Source organism: Emericellopsis cladophorae, assembly GCF_022114955.1.
Source record: "Emericellopsis cladophorae strain MUM 19.33 chromosome Unknown NODE_15_length_399893_cov_118_242817, whole genome shotgun sequence".
In the NCBI taxonomy this organism is placed as follows: Eukaryota; Fungi; Ascomycota; class Sordariomycetes; order Hypocreales; family Bionectriaceae; genus Emericellopsis; species Emericellopsis cladophorae.
The window spans coordinates 180,184-205,494 of NW_026250940.1; the positions used below are offsets into that span (position 1 = coordinate 180,184).

Genomic DNA, 25,311 nt, shown 5'->3' on the forward strand with positions numbered 1-25,311 from the left:
AGGCGCTCGTGCCCTTTTTTCGGATCCTGACAATGTGTCACCACCACGATCAGCCAATTATTGCTACTCTTGCAAGACCACGAAAAGAAAGTTGTGCCTGACTGACTGCTGTAGGGGGAGACAAACTGCTGACTCAAAGTCGCATGACACGTCGCCCGGCCCTTGGCCTTGCAACCGCCGCTGTGGGCGTTAAGCTGTCCAATCTGCGAAGCCATGCAGTCTATAGCTCTTTGGGTCTCCATGCACTCGAAAAGTCGCGACACTCTTCGTCGTCCTACTGAGTTCAAGTTGCTGCATGCGGACAGGAGAATGGTGGGTTTGCTTACCTGGTAGGTTAACTTGAGTGCTAAATTTAGGCTACGTATGCGCTAGATCTGAAGCCGCCAATCAGCGGCTGAGACAGCAGCTTTATGCAGGCGATACGCGAGGCATAAAGCAACCTCGGCCTGATTGGTCTCCTCAGATGGTCTGCGCTACGCCCACCGACCACTTGCTTCGACGACCACCAGACGCCTCGACGTTGCAATCATCAAATGATTCCAATATTGATTCTAGTACACCGCCATAATGACAGCATGTCTGCGTGACAGGTCTTAAAAGCTTTGGCCGGCAATTTCGGCCATCAAGCTGTTCATGCAGATGTGGCCGGTGCTATTATAGGCATGCGGATAACATTATAGTTCGCTCGCATCCTCCTCGGCCTTATCACCGGCTCACCTATGTTAATGTTACTAACGCAGAAGCAACTGCCGATGGTCACTCGCACTTTATCGTCCGTAAGGTTGTCGCTCTCGACAATGTGGGCAGCGCGCTATTATCGTCATGCAGCTACTCCAAAGCAGACTGCACTCTGCAATTTTTGGTTGCTGGTGGGTTTACGTACCTGCAGCCTTTCTTCCAGCCTCCCAGGTGCACCCACAGATCAGGGGCTACTAACGTACGCACGTAGCTTTTTTCTCTAGCTGTGCTACCCAGCCTGGCAACCTGAAACACCACACCAGCGGACTTGCATCTGCACGTACGGCCATCGTCAGCGTCCCTAACCTAACTTGGGTCCAAGATGGGCTTGGTCGATGCAGCTACTGTGCCCCAAGTGACGCCGTCGCTCCTATTTGCGCCTTCCTCATTGGTGTGCCTGACCATGAGGCAGCCCTTGCTTGATCGCCTCGGGACCTACCGCAACACCTAATACCCACAGCACTACTCCGTACGCAGTCCGCTCTTGGAGTGCGCTCCTCAGTCGCACGTTTCAGATGTCTGCAATCGGTCGCTTTCGTGCGCCGGCAGTCGTGAAAGAGGGTCAGTTACGACGTAGGCTGAAAAGCTCGAGCGGCGAGAGCAAGCTGGCTGAGGTGATCGCAAACACCGAAACCCGTCTGGACCCCTTTACGACGAGTTGAAACTCGAAAAGGAACCTATTCAAAGGGTCCAGGCAGAGGCAGAATGGTCTTGGCGTCGCTGAAACATACCTCACCCACGACAGCTTGGTGAAGGACTCAGAGGAGCGGCCAGTCTTAGCCGCTGTCGTACCTTTACGAGGAATCTCGCATGACGGGCCGACAAATCACGTCCGTCTCTGGGCGAGTTATGATGTCTTCAGCTTGCTTCTGAATCGGAAAGCCCAGGGGGTCGGTCGGTCGTCGGATTTGAGCTGGATCTTTGATGGCTACACAACGGGACCGCTGTCCCACTGTCCACATAACCTTCGGGCGGCACGACGACCATCTTTGCTCGACCGGGCTTTACAGACTATGCGCATGAGTCACTTCAGTGCCTTGCGGCTCTTCTCCGAGCCTGGACGAATACCTGCGTCTCCAATGGCATATCCGCCTGGTTCCGCGTGTTCGCGAGGCTGTGAGCTGCCCTGCGTAGACTTCAGCCCAGCATCTCGTTACTGGGACCCCCCTATTTAGTGCATGAATATTCCATGGCTTTTTCTGTGTGAACTATCATAGTTGGGCTCGGGTCAGGACACACAACTCGACAGACCGTCTGGCTGGCAAGGGAGTACAGCATCGACACTCGTGGCAACGCAGAATTATCCGTTACCCTGTGTTCCACAGCGTTGGAGAATTCGACGCTGCCTGTCATGGTTCGATGCCGGTTATCTACTCCGTACAGCTATTGTAATGACTCTCCTGTGGTCATACGTTCCTTGGCCCCCTTTAATGTGGTAAATCAAACAAAACGCAAACAATCATCGATAGCCGAGAACATGACCCATAAACTGCGGTAGACACCGAACCAAGCTCTCTAGGTATAAGAAAAGCCTAACTTATCGTGCAATTGAATTATCAAGACTTTGAAATGCAATATTGAGAAGAAGCCGACCGGAAAGGTGATTGAATTCGCGATACAGGGTAGGTCCGGACTGCAACGAGATCCTGCTCGCACTTCTGCAAACTATGCGTGGACGAAGGACCTTGAGCTGAGAGTATCCCTTTGTACTCATTAGTCTACATGGTCAGAAGGCAAGCACAAACGCTCGTGTATATTTCAAGGCTTTCGCTCTAAAAAGACCCTCTAGCCTCCGGTGCCCGTCCTCTCAACCCCTTTTGTACATCCCACGGGCCACAACTGCAACCTCCCACCACCAACTTCGAACACTCTAATCCTTCACCACATGTACACTTGTTAGACATCAATCGACACTAGTATGCACACTATTTAAGAGACAATGACCGCTTCAGGAGCGCGCCTCCTCGAGCTCGAGCTCTAGCTGCCGAATCCTCTCACTCTGGTCCTGTGATCCCGAGGAACCAGCGGAACCCACCGCCATTTTGAGGTTCTGAACCTCCTGCGAGAGCTTGCTGATGGTATCGTTCTGCGAGTTGATCAACTTGGTCTGGCTTTCGATGAGCTGCTTGATCTGATCCAGGGAGGTCTCGGTGCCATTGGTAGAGGTCGGCGCCGAGGAAGAAGCCGTGGTGGCCTGCACGGGTGATCTGAGGGGCGACGAAGCCTTGACGGGCGCGGGCGCGGGAGCCGGCGCGCTAGTTTGTACCTTGGCCGGAGCTGGAGCCACAGCAGGTTTAGGCTCAGCCTTTGGCGTGGGCTGGGTCGGAGCACGAGTAGGCTTGGAGATCTCCTCAAAGCTAGAGTCGGCGTCCTCTTCCTCCTCCTCAGGCTCGTTGTCGGCAAACTTGTTGGCCATCGCAGCAATGGAGCCCTTCTGCTCCTTCATGGTAGGCGGGGGCGAACGCGCTGCGGCAGCGGGCGGCGGCACCTCCTGCTTGGGCTGCTCAGGCTTTGGCGCAGGCTTCGACACGGGCACTGACTCGACCTTGGTCGGCGCCTTGAAGTCAGACGCCACTTCCTTGGGTGCGACACCCTCGTACACGCTCTCCAGGTCGATCTTGGCAGGGACATCGGTCTTGCCATCGAGCCATTCCTGGGCCGACATGGCAGGCTTGTTGCCGAGGGCGGGAGGGAAGATGTCGGCCTGGAAAGTCTCGGCTCGGCGGGGCACGGTGAAGGATATGGGCTCAATGTAGGCGTCGTTGACGGTCTTGTAAGCCTTCATGACCTCGTTCTCGTGGACCTGGGGCCGTCAGTGACCGTCTTCAAGAGACACAGATTATGTCCGCATACGTTGATGCCACGGCGAGGCATAAAAGCCAGACCGCGCTGAGGCTCTAGAGACTTATACTCGCTCAAGTACTCAAACTTGTCGTTCTCATATTCGTAGTATCGAATGTTGCCGTCACTGGATCGGTCAGCCTCATAGACAGTCATTTGATAGATGTCACCCACCCTTTGCCGGCAAGGTAAAGACAGTTGGACCCATCATCTAAAGATCGTGAGCTTTCATTGTGAGAGCCATCGGCAGCACGACTTACCCCAGAACGGCATGCAGACGCCTGAGATGGAGTCAACCATTGTGAATCCACCGATGGGCTCAGCCCTGCCAGGCTCCCACAGCGCGATCTGTCTCTCGCTCATTCGCGAGAAACCTGTGGTTGCGAAACGGTTGTGCTCGCCCATCCAGACAGCCCTGCTGTTCTTGGCGCCGGCATGGCCGGGCGCCTCGTGGATCGGCTTCTCCTGACGGACGTCCCACACGCGGAGCTTCTTGTCACGCGAGGTCGTAGCCAGGAGGTTACCGCTGGCGTTCCATGTCAAGCTCTGCACAATATCGGTATGCTTAAGGGCCAGAGGTGTTTGACCAGTGGCAATGTCCCAGATCTTGATGTTGAAATCGCCGGACGCGGAGGCCAAAATGTTCTCGGCGGCGGGGTTGAACAGGACCTGTCCGACTTTCCTGCACTCGCGCATTAGCAACTCCGTAGCCTGCCTTTGCAAACATGGCGGCTTGCGCACCTCGAGTGACCGGCAAGCTTGCTGACGGGGGACACATCCGTGATTTCCTCCGCATCTGTATATAACGTAAAGTCCTGCGGCACTTCCCAGATAAAGACCTTGCCATCTTCCGAAGCAGAGGCCACGATCCGATCGTTGAAGGGGTTCCTCCATGCCACGTTAGCCACCATGCGCTTATCGTACGAGGGGTTCGGTTATGTAGTACCAGTCGGTGTCGAGGACGACGGCGGTATGCCCACGGAACAAGGGGATCTGGTCGGGGAGCTTGCCGCGCTCGCTCAGTGGTATGACTGCAAAAGCGCCGCCACCAGAGGCGTCCCAATTGACGGAGAGGTACTCGGGGTTGACCTGCGCAACACATCAGCCACAGTGGTCTCGATTATCTGCGGGAAGATTGGGGGCGTACCTTGACCAAATTGGTGTCCCAGGCATTTCGGCTGATGCGCAGGTTGTCGTAGCAGGAGTCCTTGCGCGTCGATTTGCCAAAGACGTGGCCTGGACGTGGTAAATTAGCAACGCGCGCAGCTCCCAGACCCCGTCATTAGGGACAACCCACGATACTTGGACGATCGAACGAATCGGCCAGCCATTGTTGGGACAGGGGACTGCGAAGCAGGCTGCAAGAAAGCGCACAAACAAGAGAAACGCCCGCCGAGTCAAGATCGCAAGGAATAGGTATGGTGCGAAACGGAAAGTGACGTGGATGTGGACGCAGACAATTGAGGCGTTGGTGGCAGGTATTGGAGGCTGGTAGCTCCATGGTGCTGCCGCCTATCTGCCTCACTCGACAGCGACTGCGCCACATCCATCTCGAATCCCCTCGCTCTCCTTTCTTCATGACGATTGCCGTGCACGTGACACTTCTGACGCCAAGGCAGTTTCATCTAGACAGTCTACTTCGTGCCATTATCACCACTATGCGACACAATTCATGAGAGGTTGTCACATTCATTGTAACTAATGTGTTGTAATACAAAAATTCAGTTCGTAAGGCCAGTGATCACATCGAAAAGCAACCCTCAAACGCCGACGCACCGGTCCAGTGTTCGCCCTCCTCAACGCCCCTTTGCCATGTGGATGGCTACTGTATATCATAAACACGAAGAGAAGTACCAAGGCGAGAACGCGTCCAGACATTGCTCGTCATTTCATCCGCCAACATACGACCAGCATTGCCCCAAATGCCAGCTTCGGGGGCGATTTCGTCAAGGTCGTACCGGTCGTCTGTCTATCTTTTCATGCTCGCCGTAGACCCAACGGGCCTCAAACGTACGCGCTTTTGGTTCGTGAATGCACACGGCGGCCCGAGGGTACACGGCGTCCTGAGGATACTCTGCGAGCCTCAGATCGACGTCGCAGCTGCTCTTCCCGCTTGAGGACGAGCTCGCACCATTTGGCCCGAGACCTGGGGCCGTTTGTCTCGTCCTCGGCGGCACCGTCATCCCGGCCAATGACGTCGGAGAGGACCTTCATCCAGCCTTCCTTGTCTTCTGACGTATCGGCGTAGAAGTCAATGACCTCGCCGTTGTTGAAGCGGATGCGGAAACCCTCCTCAACAAACATGTAGCCTTCTTCTTCCTCGGCAAATGCGGATCGGCGACGCTTCCCACCCTTCACGAGCGTGTCCTTTTCCGTCAGAGCGCGACGGTCGTCAATGAGGCGCTTCGCATTCGAGAGATTGATGCTCGCTCGAGGCTGGCGTGTGGTCTCATGGTAAGCTGTCAGTTTGGTGCCCACAAGCTTGAAATAACGACGGCGCCAGTACTAGCAATGTTAGTGATGAGCTGGACACTATATTAGGGCGTTGCTTACGGGGCAGTCTCCGCCTTGTTGACTCAACGGGCCCTCCCAGCTGCGGGACAACCTCTCCTCAGTGGCCTTGAGTTCGCGAATGCACGAGTTCATGCTCTTCGGCATGTCTTCCTCTGTGGTGTTCTTGGGTCGGGGAACAAAGAGCAGCTGGAGCTCAAGCTTGCCAATGGGGTAAGGCGCGCGACGCACCACCGTTGCGTTTCCGCGCTTGCTCTTGACGCTTGAGGCAAAGCTAGCCTCCTCGACCGCCCACTCGTTGAAGCAGGCGACTTCCGCCATGTATGGACGGCCAAAGCAGCGGCTCTCGTGATCCTTAAGGCAGACATAGGAGCGACCAAAGCTGCCATCCTCAGCGGCCAAGGGAGAGAGAAGCTCGTAAGCAGTGGGAACTGCGTTGCGCTGGCGGGCTTGCGAGTCACGATACTGCCGTGCGTTGCGCTCTTCCTCCTCACGCTGGCGAATCTCCATCTCCTTGCGCTTCTTGGGGGACGCGAAGACGCGACTGAATGTCGATGTCTTGGGCTTGGCCGTCTTGACGCTGGGGTTGTCGAGCTTGATGGGCGCAGGCTTGTCGAGTTTGACGTTGAGGGTGAGCTGGAACTCGAGGTCGTTGGGAACGACAAGTTCAAACTCTTGGCCAATAGGGGCATTGCGAGCAAGCTCCAGCCATGCAGTGGTGACACAGTGGACGCCGTTGTCGAGGGTCAGACTAAACCAGCTTCTCTCGTTCTTCGGAATGGGAAGGTCCAGATCCTTCACGCCCATGACCTTGACGAAGAGACGGCCCCTTTCCCCAGTCTCGGGAGCGGCAGCTTCGGCCTGCTCCTCCTCATTGACCTGATCCAGACCTGTAGCATTGCTTTGCTGGCCTGGCATGGGTGGCACGGGACCGGTAGGGACGCTAGGACGCACACGAGCGCTGCTCTTACGCTTGCCATTCCAAGGTTCGACGACCCAAGATTGAGGGCGCTGCTCTTTAACCGGCGAATTGCCAACTGAACGGGCTAGGCGTGCGTCATCTCCATCCTTGTCAGTGGCCGTCACCAATTTGGTGTTCTGGCGCATGAGATACCCTCGCTGTCGTGGAGAAGACGTGTTAGCAGAATGTACTTGAAATGACGATGAGTTGGACGCTTGTCCATGTGGCTGTTGAGTAAGGGTGGTATTGTGCAAGTGTTGTTTTGGGTAGTTCTGCACCTTTTGTCCTTCAATTACCCGCTCAAAGTCTTGGTCGAGGCTGAGTCCGAGGTCAAGATCAAGTGTCAAGCTTCGGTTCTTGAAGCTTGGGTGGCGGTCAAGGTAGCCATCGCCTTGCGTCTCTGGCACCTCCGCAGGTGCGTCGCGGGATAGCCTGCTTTGGTGCTTTGCCGGGATGGGAGGGACACCTGGGATTTCGTGACTAACTTGTCGCCGGGCCTCTCGCATAGCTGCCAAGTCTGAGGGTGTGTTTGAGACGCGTGTCTTGAGCTTTGAGCCAGACGCTTTGACGGTGGCCACACGCTCGGGAATAGAAACAGACTCTTTGGGCTCTTCAGGGGGAGGTGGCACTTCCTCCTCCTCGTCAGTCACAGGGCGGTGAATCACGGACTCGGGCGTGGCAGGCTCTCCGTCGCTCTCAGGTTCACCCCAGCCGCTGCCGTCGTACTCTGGCTTCGACAGACGGCGGTCGGGTGTCCTGGGGCGGACTTCTTCTGTTTCAGTCTTTTCCGCTTCCACGATCTCAACCTGGGCCTCTGGCTTCTTCTCTTCTGTGGGCTCAGTCTTTTCGGGCTCAGAGATCATGTACGACTCAAAGTCCCGAGAGAACGCCGCATGGCTTGTGTCAGGACCGAGGTCAGGGATTGTGGAACCGAAGACCGTGGCTTGCATGGAAGTCGTCGCTCTTGGTGTGGTGACCTCCTCTCGCTCGGGCTGCTTGGCTTCAACCTCCTGCACAACTGGATCATTCTGATCCGAGTAATTGCTTTCATAGTCATTGTCCTGGTGGGCGTCAGGCTCTGGCGTCTCGAGCTCCGACGCCATCGATGACTCGAACATTTCCGAGTCATCGTCATACTCATCCGCAGCAGGTCGATGGATGATGACGCTGCTCTCCTCTTCCTCGTCAATATCATCCAGCATGGAGTCTTCAGTGGACGGGATAGGGACGTCTGGGTCGTGAGGCAACTGTCTCTCAGGGCTGCGGGTTGGGCTGCGCTGTGGGCTCGAACCTGGAGCTGGCGACGAGAAATTGTAATCAGACTCCCGGTCGAAAGCCTTGTTGCCATTGACGCGGCGCATGATGGACTCGCGCGAGATGCGCGACGGCATCTCGTAATCTTCAAGGAGCGAAATCTCTCCAATAGTGTCGTCCGCCTCATGATCCTCGTGGATGTCAATCGTGGAATCTGAAAGTGGGCTGCCGAACCTATCGCGGCCGTTTGCTCGCCTGAGGCGGCGTTCCCGTTGTTGTTCAGCGGCAGACTTGGCGCCGCTATCATCAGACAGCATCATGAGCTTCAAGCGCTCTTCAAGCGTCATTTTGCCATTGCCAATGTTCTGGATATCCGATTTGCTGGCCAAAGCCGCAGGTGGTGTTGGCAGACTTCTATGCGCACCAAGCATCCTCTCCGCAGTGGCAGACAAAGCAGGCGAGTCTGGAGCAGATCCCGCGGATTGGCTCCTGGTATGACCAGCACCCGGGAGCGGAGGCAGAGGACGGTGCTCAGAGTTGGCAGAGTCAGAGCGCTTAGACTGGGGACGATCCAGCTCGGGTAGCGACGGAGCAGCGTCAGGCATAGGGCTTCCTTCCCACTGAAATGGGGGTCTTCCTTGGACCATCGGGCTATCGCCGCGCCAGTCATCCGGTCCGACCACAGGTGTCTTGTCGGTGTCCTCGAGGGAAGCATCGAAGCTATCCTCATGATGGTCCATGTGGGTCGGGTTGTAGAGCACGTCGTCGTCGTACTCATCGCCCATCGACTCGTAGCTCCCTTCCCTTGAATTTGTTCCAATGGATGACAGATCTGGCGTTGCCATTTCGTACTCATTGATCTGGGGCGGGGCGGCGTCAAAAGTCACGCTCTTTGTGTGTCGGTGCAGCGAGCGGCTGCCGGGCAGATCGATGTCGGTCATGGAGGCACCTTCGTCAAACTCGCGATCGAAGCTGCTCTTGAACTTGGATGGCGAGAGAGACGATTTTGTGGGGGATGCTTGCTCCCTGCCTGGGCTCATGACTGTGGTGCTGGAGGTGCTTCGGTCAAATTCGAAAGGGTCGGGAGACTGCACGCCGCTCGACGTGGATGTGCGAAATGAGGTCCCTTGCACCTTGGAAAGGGGTCTCTCAATCTGTGGCAGGCGGGTAGGATCATATTCTTGCTTCTGTTCAAGTGCAAGGATGTTGCTGTTCTTGACCCTCGAGGCCCTTTGGAGGCGCTCAATGGAGGATCGTCGAGTTGGTGACGGTGATCCTGTGCGAGTTCCAAAGTACATGTTTTCGCTGTTCTGGTTCTGCCAAAACAGGCGAGGGGACGTGGCCGTCTCGAGAGGCGAGGACTGGAATGGTGATGAATCGCTATTGAGTGCTGCTTTCTGAGACATGCTGCGTCAGCGCCTTTGAGCTAGAGCAGACATGATCGGAGTGCAAACCTTTGGGGACGTGTTGTTGGGCTGGTGCCAGCTAGGCGAGTTGCGACGCTTCTCCATGGGAGACAGCTCCGACAATGGACGAGGCACTGCGCTTGCCATCTTGACGGGTGACGATGACTTGTTGATGCGCAGAGGGTGAACCTGCCTTTCAGATTCCATTTGACTCTAGGCCTCTTGTGTTGCGATCATCGGCCGGGACTGGAATGTCACAAGCGCCAATGTCGACCAAGATGTATCAGAATGCTACGAGAAAGCGAAGGTAGAAGCGAAACAAATGCTACACAAGCAGCGAGAGGAAAATGACCAGAGGCAATCCCACGCGAAAGAATAGCGTGAAGCCTGGAGAGCAACGATGAATTTGGAATTTGGCGGTGAGATGAAAGACTGCGGAGGAAAGAGCGATTGTAGGTGGTTTGTGGTGTTTTAGACTCCCAGGGGCGGCAGGCGCGATTGGCCGGCGTGACAACAACAGTGAATCGGCCCCTCGATCTGCTGTCACCACAGCAACCGTGTCCCATTGCAAGGATCCCCGCATGCGAAACTGGTGCCATAGCGCCGCAGCTCGTAATAGTGGCATCGGCTATAGATGGATACAAACCAGAAAACCTTGGAAGATGCAGCCTGCATCTTATGCATTGACCAGTCGGGAATCTTGTGAGTGGCAGACTTTTCGACCGAATGATAGACACGATGGATGCACCTCGTCACGAACTGGTTGGGCCCAGACTCCAGACAGTGGACAAATGGACAATTGATGCGCCTTTGATTGAAGAAGCCTATACGTATCCCGTTTTCCGGCAAAGGCCATCACGCACCTTGCTTCTTGTTCCACTCCACACAGTCATCAAACTTGACGCCCTGGCCACCAAAACAATCGAGGGCGCTGCCAATGGTGAGGTCGACCTTGCCGTGGCTCAGACGCTTGACCGCCTCCAGATCGTCCAGGCTTCGACCACCGCCAGCATACGTGACGGGTATCGAGCACCACTGAGCTAGCCGCTCGATGAGTTTCTCATCGACTCCTCTTTGCAAGCCCTCATTGTCAGCAGCGTGGATGAGGAATTCTGAGCAGTACGGCTCGAGCGACTTGATGGACTCTTGCGTGACTTCCATGTCGGTTATGGTCTGCCACTTGTTCATGGCCACGAACCAGCGATCATCGCCTTGTCGACGACAGCTGATGTCAATGACGAGCTTTGTCCTGTCGCCACCCAGGGCCTCGAGAACAGCATCAAGGCGTTCTTGGCTGAACTTGCCCTCAGGAAAGAGAAACGAGGTGATGATGACCTTTTTCTTCTTGTTAACATGTGTTCCGCCAGCGTACCATCCACAAACCTTTTCTGCGCCGGCGTCTATCCAGCTCTGCGCATTCGTGTCTGAAATACCTCCCCCCAACTGAAGACCACCCGGCCATGCTTGTAGAGCGTCTGTCGCAGCCGCGCTGTTCCCGGGGCCTAGCATGATGACATGGCCGCCGGTGAGTGCATTCTCTTTGTACATGCATGCATAGTGCGAAGCTGGGAGTTTCGACACATAGTTGGTTTTCAAAGCCTCCGATGTGCTGTCGAGCGTACCACCGACAATTTGCTTGACCTCTCCGGCATGGAGATCGATGCACGGACGGAACCTCGTCATCTTGTGAATCTAGATTGTTGGCGATGAGGTCTTGGTCGCCAAGTAACATTCGGCGTTGGTGGAAATGCTGGTGCTGGTTTACTAATTATGACTCTGATATGCAGCCAGGCGCCATGACCTCCGTTCAACAAACTTGAGACAACCCCACCTTTCGCTAGTGGCGGCACTACACCACGGAAGTCTCGCTCGTCGCATCAAGATATTGTTCGTGATTCTGGCTTTATGCAAGTTGAGACTTCGGAGTCCACGGAGGGACTATCGCTCCGAGTGCTTGACACGCGTACTGCAATTTGCATCTTGGCTACGAGTAGCATTTAGCGTAAGGAGAAACAATGAAATGGCCAGATGACAGTCCCTAAAAACTGGCGCTCTGCCTCTGAAACACCAACACAGCGATTGCGCTCGGTACCGACAACCGTATGACATTTGGAGCGTTGACGGATCATACCTATCGAATATCAATTTCGGCTCTGGGGTGTTGAATTGGCGCAATGATCGAGTATTGGAAATTGAAAGCGTAGTATACCATCGGATGGAGCAAGGCCTGGGCCAGCCGTTATCCCGACTATGCAGTCATAATCCTGCTTCATAGCATCAGATGACCAGATGATCAATCCATCAGACGATCCTGCCAGGACAACACATTAGCAGCAGATGGTCATTGACGGAGGTAGGGATATGCAGAGATTCAGCTAGCAGTCTTGCATTGCTAGACCAATCTCAAGTTCCCCTCCATTAGAAGAACTAATAATCAGGAACCCTATCTCGATTTTTTGAGAAAATGTATATCTAAAAACCGACAAATTTTCACAACAAGGGCCCCGCTCCCAGCCTCGATACAATGACGTGGCATAGTCGGTCGACTGGTGTAGTGGCATATCACGTTCGCCAGTCTGCATAATCCACCCTCACTCATTACGATCCATATCGGCCGATGTCATTCCTCTTTGCAGCCAGGAGCGCAATGGTTCAAAAAGGCTCGTATTTCGTCTCTCGAGATCTGCCGCGATTCTATGGCTCGAGCTGGGTCAATTCGATGATCCTATGTGGTCAGTCAGCTTTACATGAGCTCATGCTACCCTACCGCATACCAGATTCGTTTGTCCATCGTCTCTGTTCTGTTCGTGGTGGCATGGTAGTCTCACAACGACTCAATCCCTTGGCTCTGAACTATCGGATATTGTGCATTCGTGGCTCGAATCGACGACGACGTACGGTTGCTGTATTGGTTCAAGCGCACGTCTCGCTGGCTTTTCGATAGTGTTTGGAGTTGTCACGAGTGTTGTCTTGAAATCTCAATAGCAGTCGTTTCGTATGACGTTCACTGGCACTGAATAATCGAGAGTCCCAATGTGTAATATGTGCATAACCGTCAGACTCTTTGTCCTGGTCTCAGCGATTGAATCAATGTATTGGACCTTGTGTTCATGATGCTTTATGGCCATGTGTGGCGTCAAACAGGTAGTCCAGAGAATAAGTTATCTGGATCTCGCACAGCGACAAACGAATATCCTTGTGCTTTTGCAGGTGTACATCAATGTATGTGATCGCACTACATGCGAGATGAAGCAGAATGCATTGCTGTCGGAACGCTTCATGTAAGGGTCTGCGGAGAAGTCAACGACAAGCAAGCGACAGAAATTCAAGGAGACACTTTCTGATGGGGCGGTGATCAAATTGAGCTCTGTGAATACAACCTGACGAAACCAAACCAAGGTATTGCACTCGTTGAGATGTGTAGCAGAGGGCCTGTGTATATCTCATGGTCGTTGAACTGGCACAAAGCGAGACCGACGTGCAAGTTCGTGATTGATCTTCGCAACCTGAAACTGACTGTATCTTGCAACAGAAGGTGTCCAAGTACTTGAGCGTCATCTCCAAGAAAGCTTGACGAAACTCATTCGAGAACCCCGGAAGCCCAATGCGCTTCCCCACACGTATGACTTGACTTGTGCTCCAACTTCACAGTATCGGTGAATATTGCGTGACGAACGATACCGCCGTTGACTATCGTCTAACTTGGAGTGAGGATTCGCAGCGATTCGTTGTGATGTTGAGAATGGCGACTCTCGCTTTTCTTGTCGTACCCTGACTTGTGTGAGAACCTATTTTGAGACAAAATCCCGATGCAGGGAAGGCCTCGAGGTGCTCGTTGGCTTCACGTCGCATAATGCAAGACAGGACTTCACTGCTTCGTTTCTGTGCGTGCATTTCCCAGCCCGGAGACGGGCTGCCTTATTCAGCTCTGCCATGTTCAAGCATGTCCTTTCCGTGCTGATGCAAGATAGTCGTCGTGCTGACGAGTGCCTTCTTCTGCCAAGTATGCAGCAGTGTGTTGCTCACCTCTGTTTGGACTCATTCTCAAATAGGCTTGTGCTTGCGGGACGTCTAAGCGAGTCTCGTCCTGGCATGCCCTGCCTACCTGTCCCCAGCATTCGGAGCGGTGATCCAACTTTTTGGCTGTCGCTCCGAGCCACCGACATGGTGGAGAAAAGCACAAAAAGTGAAGGTCAACGCGGGGTTCGAACCCGCGACCTTTCGCGTGTGAAGCGAACATCCTGACCACTAGACCAGTCGACCTTATGCTTATGTGAGATCCGAAGACTCGTTGGTGAAACGGAAGCACACATTGTCTATTATGTTGTGTTGGACAATGCTGGGACGCAGTCGGAGCGACAACGTCAGATGGACTGGAAATCTGTGACAAGCCAGCCACTCAGAATAAAGAGATGAAACCCCGCATCGCATGGTTTCCCGTCATCTGAAGTCTAAAGTCTCTTTTGGGTGCAGGTGCAGTCGTCCAATAATGATTTGATGTTCCTTGTTAGTAGCCAGCAAGCAGCTGGCAGCTGGCAATTTAGCCAGGCCTGCTCACTGTGAGATCACTCTCAAAGACATCATTCAATCACGGCCATTCGATTGTCAATTATTCTCCCCAAACGACCATTGTAGTCGCAATGATTAACCCCCCGAACGAGACATTCTGCGATACTGCAGGTTAGGCAGGCGTCGCGCCTCTGGCCCCGCCGAGCCCTCGAGGCTCGCGCCAGAAATGAGCTCCAGGCAATTGGCCAATAGCCACGATCGCACCTGCCCCACGCTCTGGACCCCAGCCCGGTCCCCTCACAGGGAGCGTGCTTGCCTGCGTTCCTGTTGCGACTGGGGCCAACAACGTCCATCCGTCCTCCAACTTATCCCTCTACCACATCTCACCCTCGCCATCCTCAATTGCCATGGCGGACTTTCTCAAGAATGCCTTTGGCGGCGTCAAGGACGTGCCAGCCGCCAAGGTCGACTCTGGTAAGCAAGCCGCCGCCCGCGTGCCCAGCGTCTCGTCCAATTGCTAATAAAGCGCGCGCCTCACAGATTTTGCCGACTTTGCTGGTGCCCCCGACCCGGTTCCCGAGCCTGCGCCCGCCTCAGGCACGCTCGCGGCGACCGCGTCCTCGACGACGGTGCCCTGGACCGCTTGGTACAACGTGCACGAGCGGCACGCGCTGTCCGAGTTCAAGTTTGAGGGCGTCGTGCTGCTCGTGGGCGGCCTCATCCTGGTGCTGCACCTGTTTGGCGCGCGTCTGAACCGCAACAAGGCCCGCGCCTTCATCCGCGCCCACGCGCCCGCGCTCGTAGGCGAGTTTGCCTGCGTGGGCTTTGAGGGCCGACCCAACACGCTGTCGGGCGACGTCGAGCCCGAGTCGCTGCTCAAGGAGAAGTCGCTCTTTGAGTTTGCGACGTACGCGACCGGCCGCCAGAACATTGCCTTTGCCGACGTCAAGCTGACGCTGACGAAAAAGTTCAACCCGCTCGTGCTCGGCTTCGAGACGGTGGCGGCCTACTTTTGGGAGACGACGTTTGACATGCCCTACGACGTGGCCGAGGTCTACATCTACCCCTTTGACGGGCAGGAGGCCCGGACGGTGCCCGGGTACCCGGCCGCCACGGCCAAGGACGCCAAGAGCAGCTACGACTCCTTCGTCTGGGCCGTCGTCAACAAGGACGTGATGCAAAAGGTGCGCGAGGCGCGCTACGACGTCTCGCTGACGGCCACCAAGGAGAGCCCCAAGCTGCCCAACTGGCTGACGGTCATGAGCGAGAGCGCCGAGATCACCGACGCCCTGCTGACGCCCGAGCTCATCGCCGCCATCACCGCGGCCGGCGAGGACAGCTTCGAGTTCCTCCTCATCACCGACCAGCCGACCGACAAGCCCAAGACGCTCGACGAGACCAAGCCGAGCAAGCGCATCCTTCTCAAGTACCGCCTGCCTGCCAGCAACGACTACAACGCCCTCAGCACGCTCTTCAACTACACCCTGCACCTGCCCGACTTCCTCGTCCAGCACGGCAGCTTCCGGCCCGAGGTGCTGCGCAAGGTCCGCGCCACGCGCGACAATATTAGCAAGGAGCTGCGCAAGGCCGCCGAGGAGGAGAAGAATGAGGAGCGCATCCTGGAGCGGGAAAAGGCCAAAAAGGCCAAGCGCGACGCCGAGCTCGCGGCCCTCGACGCCAAGGCGCAGAAGAAGTACCTCGAGAAGGAGCAGACCAAGGAGATGCGCAAGGCGCAGAAGAAGCAGGTCACGCGTGCGTAGGGGTTTAGGGATCGTGTAACATCACCGTAGTGGCGGGGGGTTCTCAAAATGAATAATCTACTGTTTGTAATCGATATATCACATCTAGGATTGGTCATCCAGCGCAAAGCGGTCCGTGAACTTGAACGTGGCGAGACCTTGCTTGAAGGCGTCCACCAGCGCGCCCACGCTGTCCACCGCGTACACACCGTCGTCCTCGGCCACGCGTGCGGCAGCGGACGAGCCCATGTACCCGATCGGCTTGCCCCAGTGGTAGCCATCCTCGACAATCTGCGCAGGGCGACGCGTCGGGTACAGGGGCGACTTGGCCTTGGATGCCAGCAGGACGTCGAGGCCGTTGGTGGCGATGATGCCGTCAAAGGCGACGGCGTCCGAGGTGGCATAGGTGCTGTCGACGCCGTCGGCCAAGGTCTCGGCCACGACGGCGGCGGTCACGTCGAGGGCGGCAAAGGCCTCCTTGAGGGCGGCGGCCTGGGCGAGGGACCCGTTCACCCTGTGCGAGGCGAGGAGGCCGACGTGGAGGGTGGCGATGGAGGGCAGGGGCTCGCCCATGATGCTGAGGCCGGCGGTGGTGTTGTCGTGGTAGTAGGTGGGATCGGCGGCGGGGGCGTCGAGGCCGAGGGTGGTGGCGACGCGGACGGCGACGTCGTGGCTGATCTTGTTGAGCTGGACGAGGACGTTCTCCTGGATGGCCGGGCTGACCTGGGAGACCTCGAAGCGCATGGCGTCGATGAGCAGCTGCTGCTCGACGGAGGTCAGGGAGTTGTAGAAGAGGCGGGGCTGGGACCAGTGGTCGGCAAAGGACTGGGGGCGGCGGCGGACGAGCGAGGCGCCGCCGGAGCCGGAGCCAGAACCGGAGGCGGCGACTTTGCGGTTGGGATCGGTGAAGAAGCCGCGGCCCTCGTCGCGGCCGGCCTGGCGGGGATAGCCCTTGTTGAGGGTGTTGGGGGAGTAGGGGGCGGTGTTGGTGTGGATGAGGTTCTGGGCGGCGCCGTCGCGGTTGTTGTTGCGGACGGGGGTGACGGGCCTGTTGATGGGGAGCTGCTCAAAGTTGGGCCCGCCGTGGCGGTTGAGCTGGGTGTCGAGGTAGGAGAAGATGCGGCCCTGGAGCAGGGGGTCGTCGGAGAAGTCGACGCCGCGGACAATGTGACCCGGCTGGAACATGACCTGCTCCGTCTCGGCAAAGTAGTTGGCCGGGTTGGCGTCGAGGCGGAGGAGGCCGAGGGGCTGGAGGGGGGCGAGCTCCTCGGGGATGATCTTGGTCGGGTCGAGGAGGTCAAAGTCCCAAGCGGCCGCGGCCTCCTCGTCGACGACCTGGACGGCGAGCTCCCACTCGGGGGCGTGGCCGGCGGCGATGGCGTCCCAGAGGTCCCTGCGGTGAAAGTCTGGGTTCTTGCCGGCCAGGTGCTGGGCCTCGTCCCAGACGAGCGAGGCGCGGCCCTGCTTGGACTTGAAGTGCCACTTGACGAGGCGGGAGGTGCCGTCGTCGGTGACGAGGCGGTAGGTGTGGACGCCAAAGCCGTCCATGTGGCGGTAGCTCCGGGGGAGGCCGTAGCCGGCCATGGCCCAGAGGAGGGTGTGGAGGGTGGTGGACTGCTGGCTGAAGAAATCCCAGGCCGAGTCGTGGGCGGTGGCGGCCTGGGGCACCTCGCTGTCCGGGCTGGGCTTGACGGCGTGGATGAGGTCGGGGAACTGGATGGCCGACTGGATGAAGAAGACGGGGATGTTGTTGCCGACAATGTCAAAGTTGCCCTCGTCCGTGTAGAAGCGCGTGGCGAAGCCGTGGACGTCGCGCGCCGTGTCCGCGCTGCCTCGCGAGCCGGCGACGGTCGAGAAGCGGACAAAGATGGGCGTCTCCTTGCCCGCCTCGCCGAGGAACGAGGCCGCCGTGATGTTGGAGTAGTCGCCGTAGCTGGTGAAGGTCCCGTGGGCACCGGCGCCGCGCGCGTGGACGGCTCGCTCGGGGACGCGCTCGTGGTCAAAGTGCGTGATCTTCTGGCGGAAGATAAAGTCCTCGAGCAGCGTCGGACCGCGCTCGCCCGCCGTCAGCACCTCCTGGTCCTCAATGGGGCCGCCAACGTCAGAGGTCATGTAGCCCTCCGAGTCGTCAACCTCAAAGTCGGCCAGGTGGCTGCGGGAGCCCAGGCCCTCGGCGCGGGCCGCGAGGTTGCCCACGTCGGCAAAGGGGCATTGTGCGTGGGCGAGGCTGGCGAATGCCGTTGCCAGGAGGGCAGAGTGGACGTGAAGAAGCATTGCGAGGTGAGGGATGCTGGGGAGTGTGCACCAAGCGACAGAGAGCACACTTTGTCTGGGGAGGCCGAGAGGGACGACCTGATATACATCTCAGGGATCACCTCACCCCGGCGTCACATCCTTGCTCTGGAGGCATCGGTCCATGCTGCTGTGGCATTACGTAGCACTCACCACCCGTCAAGCAGCAATGCGCCCATTGTCACTGGTGGACGAGGACGTGGACGTCAACGGTGGATGCGTGGGCCACCTTCATCTCCGCCGATAGAGTGAGTGTCTGCACGTTTGGTTGTCGGTCTGCGGGCAATGCAGGTACGTACGTACGTACTGTAGTATTCGTCCGGCCAGTGGCTCAATCGAGTGCGATTGCCGAGGGCTCATGCATGGGGGCTCGAGAGTCGAGAGAGACGGAGAGACGGACTACAGAGGACTATGCATCGACATTGCCCTCCGCACGCCCAGCCACCTTAAATCAAACTCTAACGGGCCTAACCAATCATTGTCTCGAGCCAGTTTACGGATAAAGACCGACAGTTGCCTAGGGGGCCGTCCAACTGCCGTCCAACGAAACAAAAAGACTGGTAGGCGGGTGTGGCGCTCGGGAGGAGGATCGGCAGATGTATCATGTCGTGTTGGAGACTAGGCCAGGCACAAGAATCAATGGGCAGTAGACGTCCATCAAGCTGTACTGCATTGCATTGCATCGCGACTGCAGATCCAGAACGCAAAGCAAGGTCTATTCATAGACGCCCACATGGCTGCGTGCAGATGGCATCAGCTGATTATGCTGCCATCGTCCTTGGTATCGAGGACCTTCTCTCCACTCGTCCCTGTGTGACGAGGAGGTGATGCTCTCGCCCGGGCGCTTAGAAGCTTGCTGATTTGTAATATGGAGTTATTAATAAACAAGTCGTCGCGGACAGACAAGGTTGCCCGATGCATCTAGGGCGACGATCCCTGCTTGGCACAGCGTCGTAGCAAAGGATCGGATCAGCCTGGGTTATGCATGGAGGCCTGGGCTCGGTAGTAAATTAGTGCGTAGCAGAGTAATGTGCCAGCGGAATGCGCCAAATAACGTGCCAGAACGGTGTGCCGTGAAGCCATGCGTGGTAGCATCGAAACCGTAAACATGGCTCATGATGAAACAAGGACAGGACAGTCCTCCCTCCCCCCCCTCCAAAGATCACCCCAACAGGACGTCCACCTCCTCCGGCTCGGCGCCCTCCCACGCCTTGCGCAGGACGTGCCCCAGCCCCCGGCGGTAGGCGACGCCGCCGATGCGCTCGATCCAGAGCACGTTGACAATGTCGACAAAGTCATCGGCGTCCTTGTTGGCCGCAAACTGCGCCGCGCTGAAGACGTGCGAGCCCCGCCGCTCCGTCGCCGTCGAAATCGCCACAAACTCGAGCACCTCGTCCCCCTCGTAGTTGGACGACTGGATCCCCAGCCACCCGTCGTGCGCCCGGAAGCTGCCCGCCCACCGCTGCGTCGTCCGCGACCACAGGTTGCCCACCGCCACCGGCGGGTTCATGGCCGCCTCGCGCGTCGACAGCGTCGCGTCGTAGTCCACCTCGAACAGCGCGCTCGTCGTCCGGAACGACAGGTAGGGGCCTGGGAACGCCAGCTCCCCCGCCGGCGCTGGGTAGGCCACCCCGTCCTCGGGCGGCTCCTCCACGGGGATCGGGTACTTGAAGAGCGTGAGGTCGTCGCTGTCGTGCTGAAAGTGTGGTCCCACGCGCGTCCAGCCGGGCGGGTACGACGACACCGAGCTCCGCCGCGAGCGCAGGTCGCGAAAGTGCAGCCCATTGTTCGTCACGGGCGCGCTGGCCGTCCGGTCCGTGAGCGCCCACGTCACCGTCGGCTTGATCTTGAAGGCGTGCGGCGACTGCAGCCGCGGCGATGTGCCGTCCCCCGTCTTGTCCACCACGTAGTCCGCCGCCGCGCGCCACAGCACGAGGTCGACCGGCACCCCGTCGAACCACCACCCCATCCACGACCAAGACGGAAGGAATGGCGGCTGGATGACCGCGCGCCGCCGCATCGACGCCTGCGGCCGCCACAGCAGCGCAATGTCCAGGAACATGAGCGGCATGCCGTATAGAAACCCCCCCGGAAACACCCTCGACAGCACATGCGTGATGCCGGCAAACGCCTTGAGCGTGTCGTCCACCCTCGTCACGCGGCGCGCGCTGTAGTCCGCCGCGATGCGTGCGTATTCGTCCAGGTCTGGCCACGGCGCGTGCCGCCACGCAAACGCCGCCTCGGACAGGGGATGCGCGCACGCGGTCCTGCGTCCCCGCGCAGCCGCCGCCGCCGGAGCGCCCTGCCACAGCTCGCAATGACACTCCCAGGTGATGGCGTCCTCAAAGAAGAAGACCTTGCGCCGTGAATAGTATGCCTCCTCCAGCGTCCAGCCTCGCGTGCTCCACTTGGACTGCCGCACCAGATCGGCGTGGTTCTCCGTCCCGGACCCCAGTCCTCGCGGCCCTTGCCGGCGCGGATTCAGCGGGATGAGGCCGGTGTGCACGTCGCCATGGGCGGCCACGAGCGTCAGGTAGGCGTTGGCGAATACGTAGGCCATGTGCTGCGTGTGACTCTCCATCTCGTCCTTGTCGTCCTGCGTGATGCACAGCTGGTCCACCCAGAGATACCGTAGTCCCAGCTTGCGCGCCGTCCACATGGCGTCGAGGATGGTCTGCGGCAGATCCGCCTCGGGCAGGGCGTCCTCGTACACGTCGACGTTGGCCTTGGCGAGGCGAATGTCGCCCGTCTCGGTGCGCGCGCCGCCGCCCCAGACGTAGCTCAGCGCCACATAGCGGTCGCCTGGTCTGCTGCGGACGAGGCAGCGGTCCGTCGAGTCAATGAGCCAGGCGGGGCGGAAAGTGTCGACCTCGTCGTCCGTCTTGGACGCGCTGGGCGGGCTGCAGTGGTGATCGTGCTCGCGGTTGCACGTGTCCAGCCAGTCACGGATGCGGGCAATGGGCGACTGCGTGGGCTTGCCGGACGCCGTCGAGGTCCGTCGCTGGATCGACGCCTGTGTGTCCTGGCGCGCCTTGAGGAACGAGTTGCGCACGCGGTCGGTGATGCTGTTGCGCTTGGAGCTCGCGCTGGCGTCGCGGCGCGGCGACGACCGGTTGAAGCCCAGGTCGGGCATGGATGGAGATGGCAGCGCTCGAGTTGGGCGCTGTCTGTCTGCAGACGCGAATCGTGCCGCTGGGCAGTTGGACACGAGGAGGGCGGGTGAGAAGGCGTGGTCAAGGTGAGGACTGGACCAAGGAAGGTGTGGGTGACATGAGGCGACGGTCAATGCGCCTGAGGCCTGATGCGCGACGCGACGCGATTGGGTCGCAATTGACATTGTCGCCTACAGGCCCTGACCGGGAGCTGAACGGGAGCTGGATTATAGGTAGGCACCCTACCTGGTGGTGAGCTGAGCCCCCGGCAGACGCCTGGAGCCAGTGGGGCCACATCACCTTTCAGGGCATGGGCGGACTCGACAGTGCACGTACGTGTACTACGTACCGTACAGCCACGAACACACGTCTGAACAGAGTCTCAAGGTGATCCAACTGCGTTATTCAAGAAGACCACATTGACGTGATGTAAGTAGACACGTGGCACCCCGCTGTCTCGGCATCAGTGTCTCGCCTCAGCAGCGTTGCCTGGTCGACCACTCACACTCACACTCACAGACGAATCATCTATTCGCACGCTCCATGACACAATGCCCTCTATCGCGAACGCCCTCTATCACACCCATCAACGCCCTCTATCCTTTTTCTTGTACAGCCTCCAGAGTACGTGTAGTCTACTCCTGCGCCGCGCGCTTGAGGTCCTTCTCCAACAGGCTGGTGCCGGTCATCTCCTCGGGCTGGGGCAGGCCAAGAGCTGCCAGCACCGTGGGCGCGACGTCACCCAGCACGCCCTCAGTGGTGTCCTTGAGGGCCCAGCCCTCGGGCGCGTTGGCCATGATCAGGGGCACCTTGTTCGTCGTGTGGCTCGTCTTGGGCTTGCCGTCCGCAAACTTCATCTCCTCCGCGTTGCCGTGGTCCGCCGTGATGAACAGGATGTAGCCAGCCTCCTTGCAGCCCTCGTAGATCTTGGCAATCGCCTTGTCGCACGACTCGACCGCCGTCAGCGCCGACTCGTACACGCCCGTGTGGCCGACCATGTCGGGGGCCGCGAGGTTCTAGAGAGAAGAAAAAAGTCAGCATCTCCCTCCCCGCCACAGGAGCACCACGTCTACTTACACACATGACAAAGGGGAACTTTTGCTCCTTCATCCGCTTGTTGACCTGCTCGGCCACCCCGTCCTGGGACATCTCGGGTGCCTGGTCGTAGGTCGCCACGCTCTTGTTCGACGGCACCAGATCCTGGTCCATGTCGCGTGTCTCGAGCGCAAAGACCTTCTCGACACCGCCGTTGAAGAAAAAGGTCACGTGCGCGTACTTCTCCGTCTCGGCAACGTGCACCTGCTCGACGTTCTGCTTGCCGAGCCACTCGGCGAGCACATTGTCCATCACCTGCGGCTTGGACACCACGGGGAAGGGAAAGTCCACCTTGTACTGCGTCATGGTGGTGAGGTGGATGTTGGGGTAGGGGAAGTCGGGCAGCACCGAGCGGTCCACGTCGCCGAGCACCTGGGTGATCTGGCGCACGCGGTCAGATCGGTAGTTGAAGAACAGCATGGTGTCTTCGTCTGGCACGGGGTTAGCCAGATGGCCCAGATAATGCAGCGAGCGGTATACTGACCCTTGATACGCCTCTCGTCGCCGCCGACAATGATGGGCTTCAGGAACTCGTCACCGTCTTTGCCTCCACCCTTGGCGTAGCTTTCCTTGACCGTCTGGACGGGGTCGTCAGAGGTGGTTCCCTCGCCGAGGACCATGCCCTTGAGAGCGCTGCCATTGTCAGACCAGAATCTCCCAAGGAGGGGAACAAGAAGGGCACCCACATCTCAACGCGCTCCCAGCGCTTATCACGGTCCATGGCGTAGTACCGACCGACCACGGTGGCAATCTCGCCAGTGCCAATCTCCTTGGCCGTGTCGAGGAGCTCCTGCATGTAGCCGGCACCGCTGCGGGGGTCGGTGTCGCGGCCGTCACCAAAGAAGTGGATGAAGACCTTGGGGATCTCCATCTCCTTGGCGAGCTTCAGAAGCGCGTACAGGTGCGTCTGCTTGGAGTGGACGCCTCCATGGGAAACGAGACCCTATCGTCGCGTCAGTCTCGAGGCCAATGTGGCCGGTCTCTGTTACTCACGCAGAGGTGCAGGCGGCCGTTGCCATTCTTGGCGCGTTTGAAGCAGTCGACGAGCACCTGGTTCTGTCCAAGCTTGCCCTCCTTGATGGTCTGGTCTGCGGACGGTCAGCAGGTGCAAAGACACCACCGCGAGAAACACCCACCAATCCTGACGACGTCCTGGTACACCACACGTCCGGCGCCAATGTTCAAGTGGCCGACCTCGGAGTTGCCCATGAGGCCCTCAGGCAGGCCGACAGACGTCGACGACGCCTCGAGCTTGGTGTAGCAGTCCTTCTGCTGGGCGAACCCGTCCATGACGGGGCACTCGGCGTTGGTGATGGCGTCGCCGTCCTTGGGCGACGCATCGGTGGGCACGCCCCATCCGTCAATGACGATGAGGCACGCCTTTTGCTCGGTCTTGCTCATTTTGATAGTAGGGCCTGATGTCAACAGTGAGATGTTTGGGTTTCAAGGTGAGAAAGTTGAGATGGTGGGGTTCAGCTCAGCTCAGCTCAGCACAGAGGGAGGGGCAGCCAGCACCTGGAATCTGAGGGGCACCTGTCTTGGTCTGAACCACACAACACGAGTGATACAGGTATGGTGAGAAAAGAGCGTCACAATGTATCATTGCTTTATCTGAGATGGTTCAAATATCTCATTCGAAAGGCCTGGCCAATAAGTGCTCGTTCTCTTCTCGCATTTCGCGCGCCGCCGCCCGGAGCCTGAGGCATTTCCCTCCAGCCAGCCAGCTCCAGCGTGTCCGATTCAGGGATGACGTCGGTCGCCCTGCATTCACTCATGGCGTGCGCGAACGACTTGGCGCAATGATAGACATCAACAATGTCGCCCACAGCTGTCTGGTACAGGCATGTTCTCAATCATTCACAATCGTTTCATTAATGTTGGTCTACGTTCTATGCTGTTATCTCGGCGCGTCCGTCACGTCCTTCACCAGGCATGAGAGAGATCAGCGACCACCCCAACATGTATTCTTTCCTTTTTCTTCAGATAAATACATATAGAAGCGACACCTTAGATGCTCGGAATTGATTCTATAAATCCTCCGACCTACAAAAACACGAAGCACGCGAACAAGACGCAATGGCAATCTCCACGCGCGAGCGCTTCGTGCGCACCCTCATGGCGCTCGTCCTCACAGTCATCGTCAAGACCCACGACCTTGCCCACCATGTCCTCATCCACAGGGCAGTCCACATTGGATACTCGTACGTTTACCTATTTCTGCTTCCCGTTGACCTGCTCATCGCGAGTGCCTTGCACCTTGCTTGGGTATTTTTCACTGTGATCTGGGGCTATCTCCTCGTAAGCATCTCTACCAGTTTTCCCCTTGACTTGGACACGGAAGCCGCCAAGGTCAGCACCGAAATATTGACAGGAATATACTATGCAGTCAGGTGTGTCTGTGTCGTGGAGCTTTTCCTCGAGTGCGTCGTCGACGCCTTGCTCGACATTCGGAACAAGCTGCTCGAGCTGTACAGCACAAGTTCCATCGGCCTTCGGATCCTCTTCTGGGTCATTCTCCTCAACTGTATCTCGGTGTACAAAAGATGTTTGGATGAGTTCTGAGAGAACTCTAGACTTGGCATAATGACAAGAGCCTAGCATTTGTGGAAGGTAGGTCCCACGTGTCGATTCAACAAAGCCTTGCACGACGAGCTAGTCGAGTGTTCCCATTCACACAACAAAGGGACGCACAACAATCGGCGCCTTGTTCTGGCATCGCAATCATGAGAAAAACAGCTTATGTTCCATGGCGAACATCCGAGTCATTCTTGGTACCAAGCGATTACAAGTGCACATAGTTGACAATCCCTCAC

The 25,311-nt window shown here is 57.8% G+C and overlaps 7 protein-coding genes across 7 annotated transcripts; 2 read left to right on the forward strand and 5 right to left on the reverse strand.

The window, feature by feature from the left end:
- Window positions 1–2,686: 2,686 nt before the first annotated feature.
- On the reverse strand, window positions 2,687–9,918 carry J7T54_002401 (Bud site selection protein-like protein; the record flags this gene model as incomplete). The annotated part of the gene is made up of 11 exons (XM_051505576.1): window positions 2,687–3,541; window positions 3,592–3,706; window positions 3,754–3,790; window positions 3,840–4,261; window positions 4,321–4,467; window positions 4,526–4,668; window positions 4,727–4,815; window positions 5,673–6,084; window positions 6,133–7,209; window positions 7,348–9,702; window positions 9,760–9,918. 11 exons carry the CDS (start codon window positions 9,916–9,918, stop codon window positions 2,687–2,689), a joined length of 5,811 nt encoding a protein of 1,936 aa, XP_051363020.1.
- A 648-nt stretch (window positions 9,919–10,566) lies between these two features.
- Window positions 10,567–11,394, reverse strand: J7T54_002402 (uncharacterized protein; the record flags this gene model as incomplete). The annotated part of the gene is made up of 1 exon (XM_051505577.1): window positions 10,567–11,394. The coding sequence occupies one exon, from the start codon at window positions 11,392–11,394 to the stop codon at window positions 10,567–10,569; it is 828 nt and encodes a 275-aa protein (XP_051363021.1).
- A 3,233-nt stretch (window positions 11,395–14,627) lies between these two features.
- On the forward strand, window positions 14,628–15,980 carry J7T54_002403 (uncharacterized protein; the record flags this gene model as incomplete). Its single annotated transcript, XM_051505578.1, has 2 exons — window positions 14,628–14,694; window positions 14,761–15,980. The coding sequence occupies 2 exons, from the start codon at window positions 14,628–14,630 to the stop codon at window positions 15,978–15,980; spliced, it is 1,287 nt and encodes a 428-aa protein (XP_051363022.1).
- Window positions 15,981–16,064: 84 nt separating this feature from the next.
- Window positions 16,065–18,233, reverse strand: J7T54_002404 (Catalase-like protein; the record flags this gene model as incomplete). The annotated part of the gene is made up of 1 exon (XM_051505580.1): window positions 16,065–18,233. The coding sequence occupies one exon, from the start codon at window positions 18,231–18,233 to the stop codon at window positions 16,065–16,067; it is 2,169 nt and encodes a 722-aa protein (XP_051363023.1).
- A 1,180-nt stretch (window positions 18,234–19,413) lies between these two features.
- J7T54_002405 (uncharacterized protein) lies at window positions 19,414–21,384 on the reverse strand (the record flags this gene model as incomplete). The annotated part of the gene is made up of 1 exon (XM_051505581.1): window positions 19,414–21,384. One exon carries the CDS (start codon window positions 21,382–21,384, stop codon window positions 19,414–19,416), a length of 1,971 nt encoding a protein of 656 aa, XP_051363024.1.
- Window positions 21,385–22,038: 654 nt separating this feature from the next.
- Window positions 22,039–23,899, reverse strand: J7T54_002406 (phosphoglycerate mutase-like protein; the record flags this gene model as incomplete). Its single annotated transcript, XM_051505582.1, has 6 exons — window positions 22,039–22,419; window positions 22,481–22,929; window positions 22,983–23,131; window positions 23,185–23,441; window positions 23,492–23,586; window positions 23,635–23,899. 6 exons carry the CDS (start codon window positions 23,897–23,899, stop codon window positions 22,039–22,041), a joined length of 1,596 nt encoding a protein of 531 aa, XP_051363025.1.
- Window positions 23,900–24,574: 675 nt separating this feature from the next.
- J7T54_002407 (uncharacterized protein) lies at window positions 24,575–25,060 on the forward strand (the record flags this gene model as incomplete). Its single annotated transcript, XM_051505583.1, has 1 exon — window positions 24,575–25,060. The coding sequence occupies one exon, from the start codon at window positions 24,575–24,577 to the stop codon at window positions 25,058–25,060; it is 486 nt and encodes a 161-aa protein (XP_051363026.1).
- Window positions 25,061–25,311: the final 251 nt, after the last annotated feature.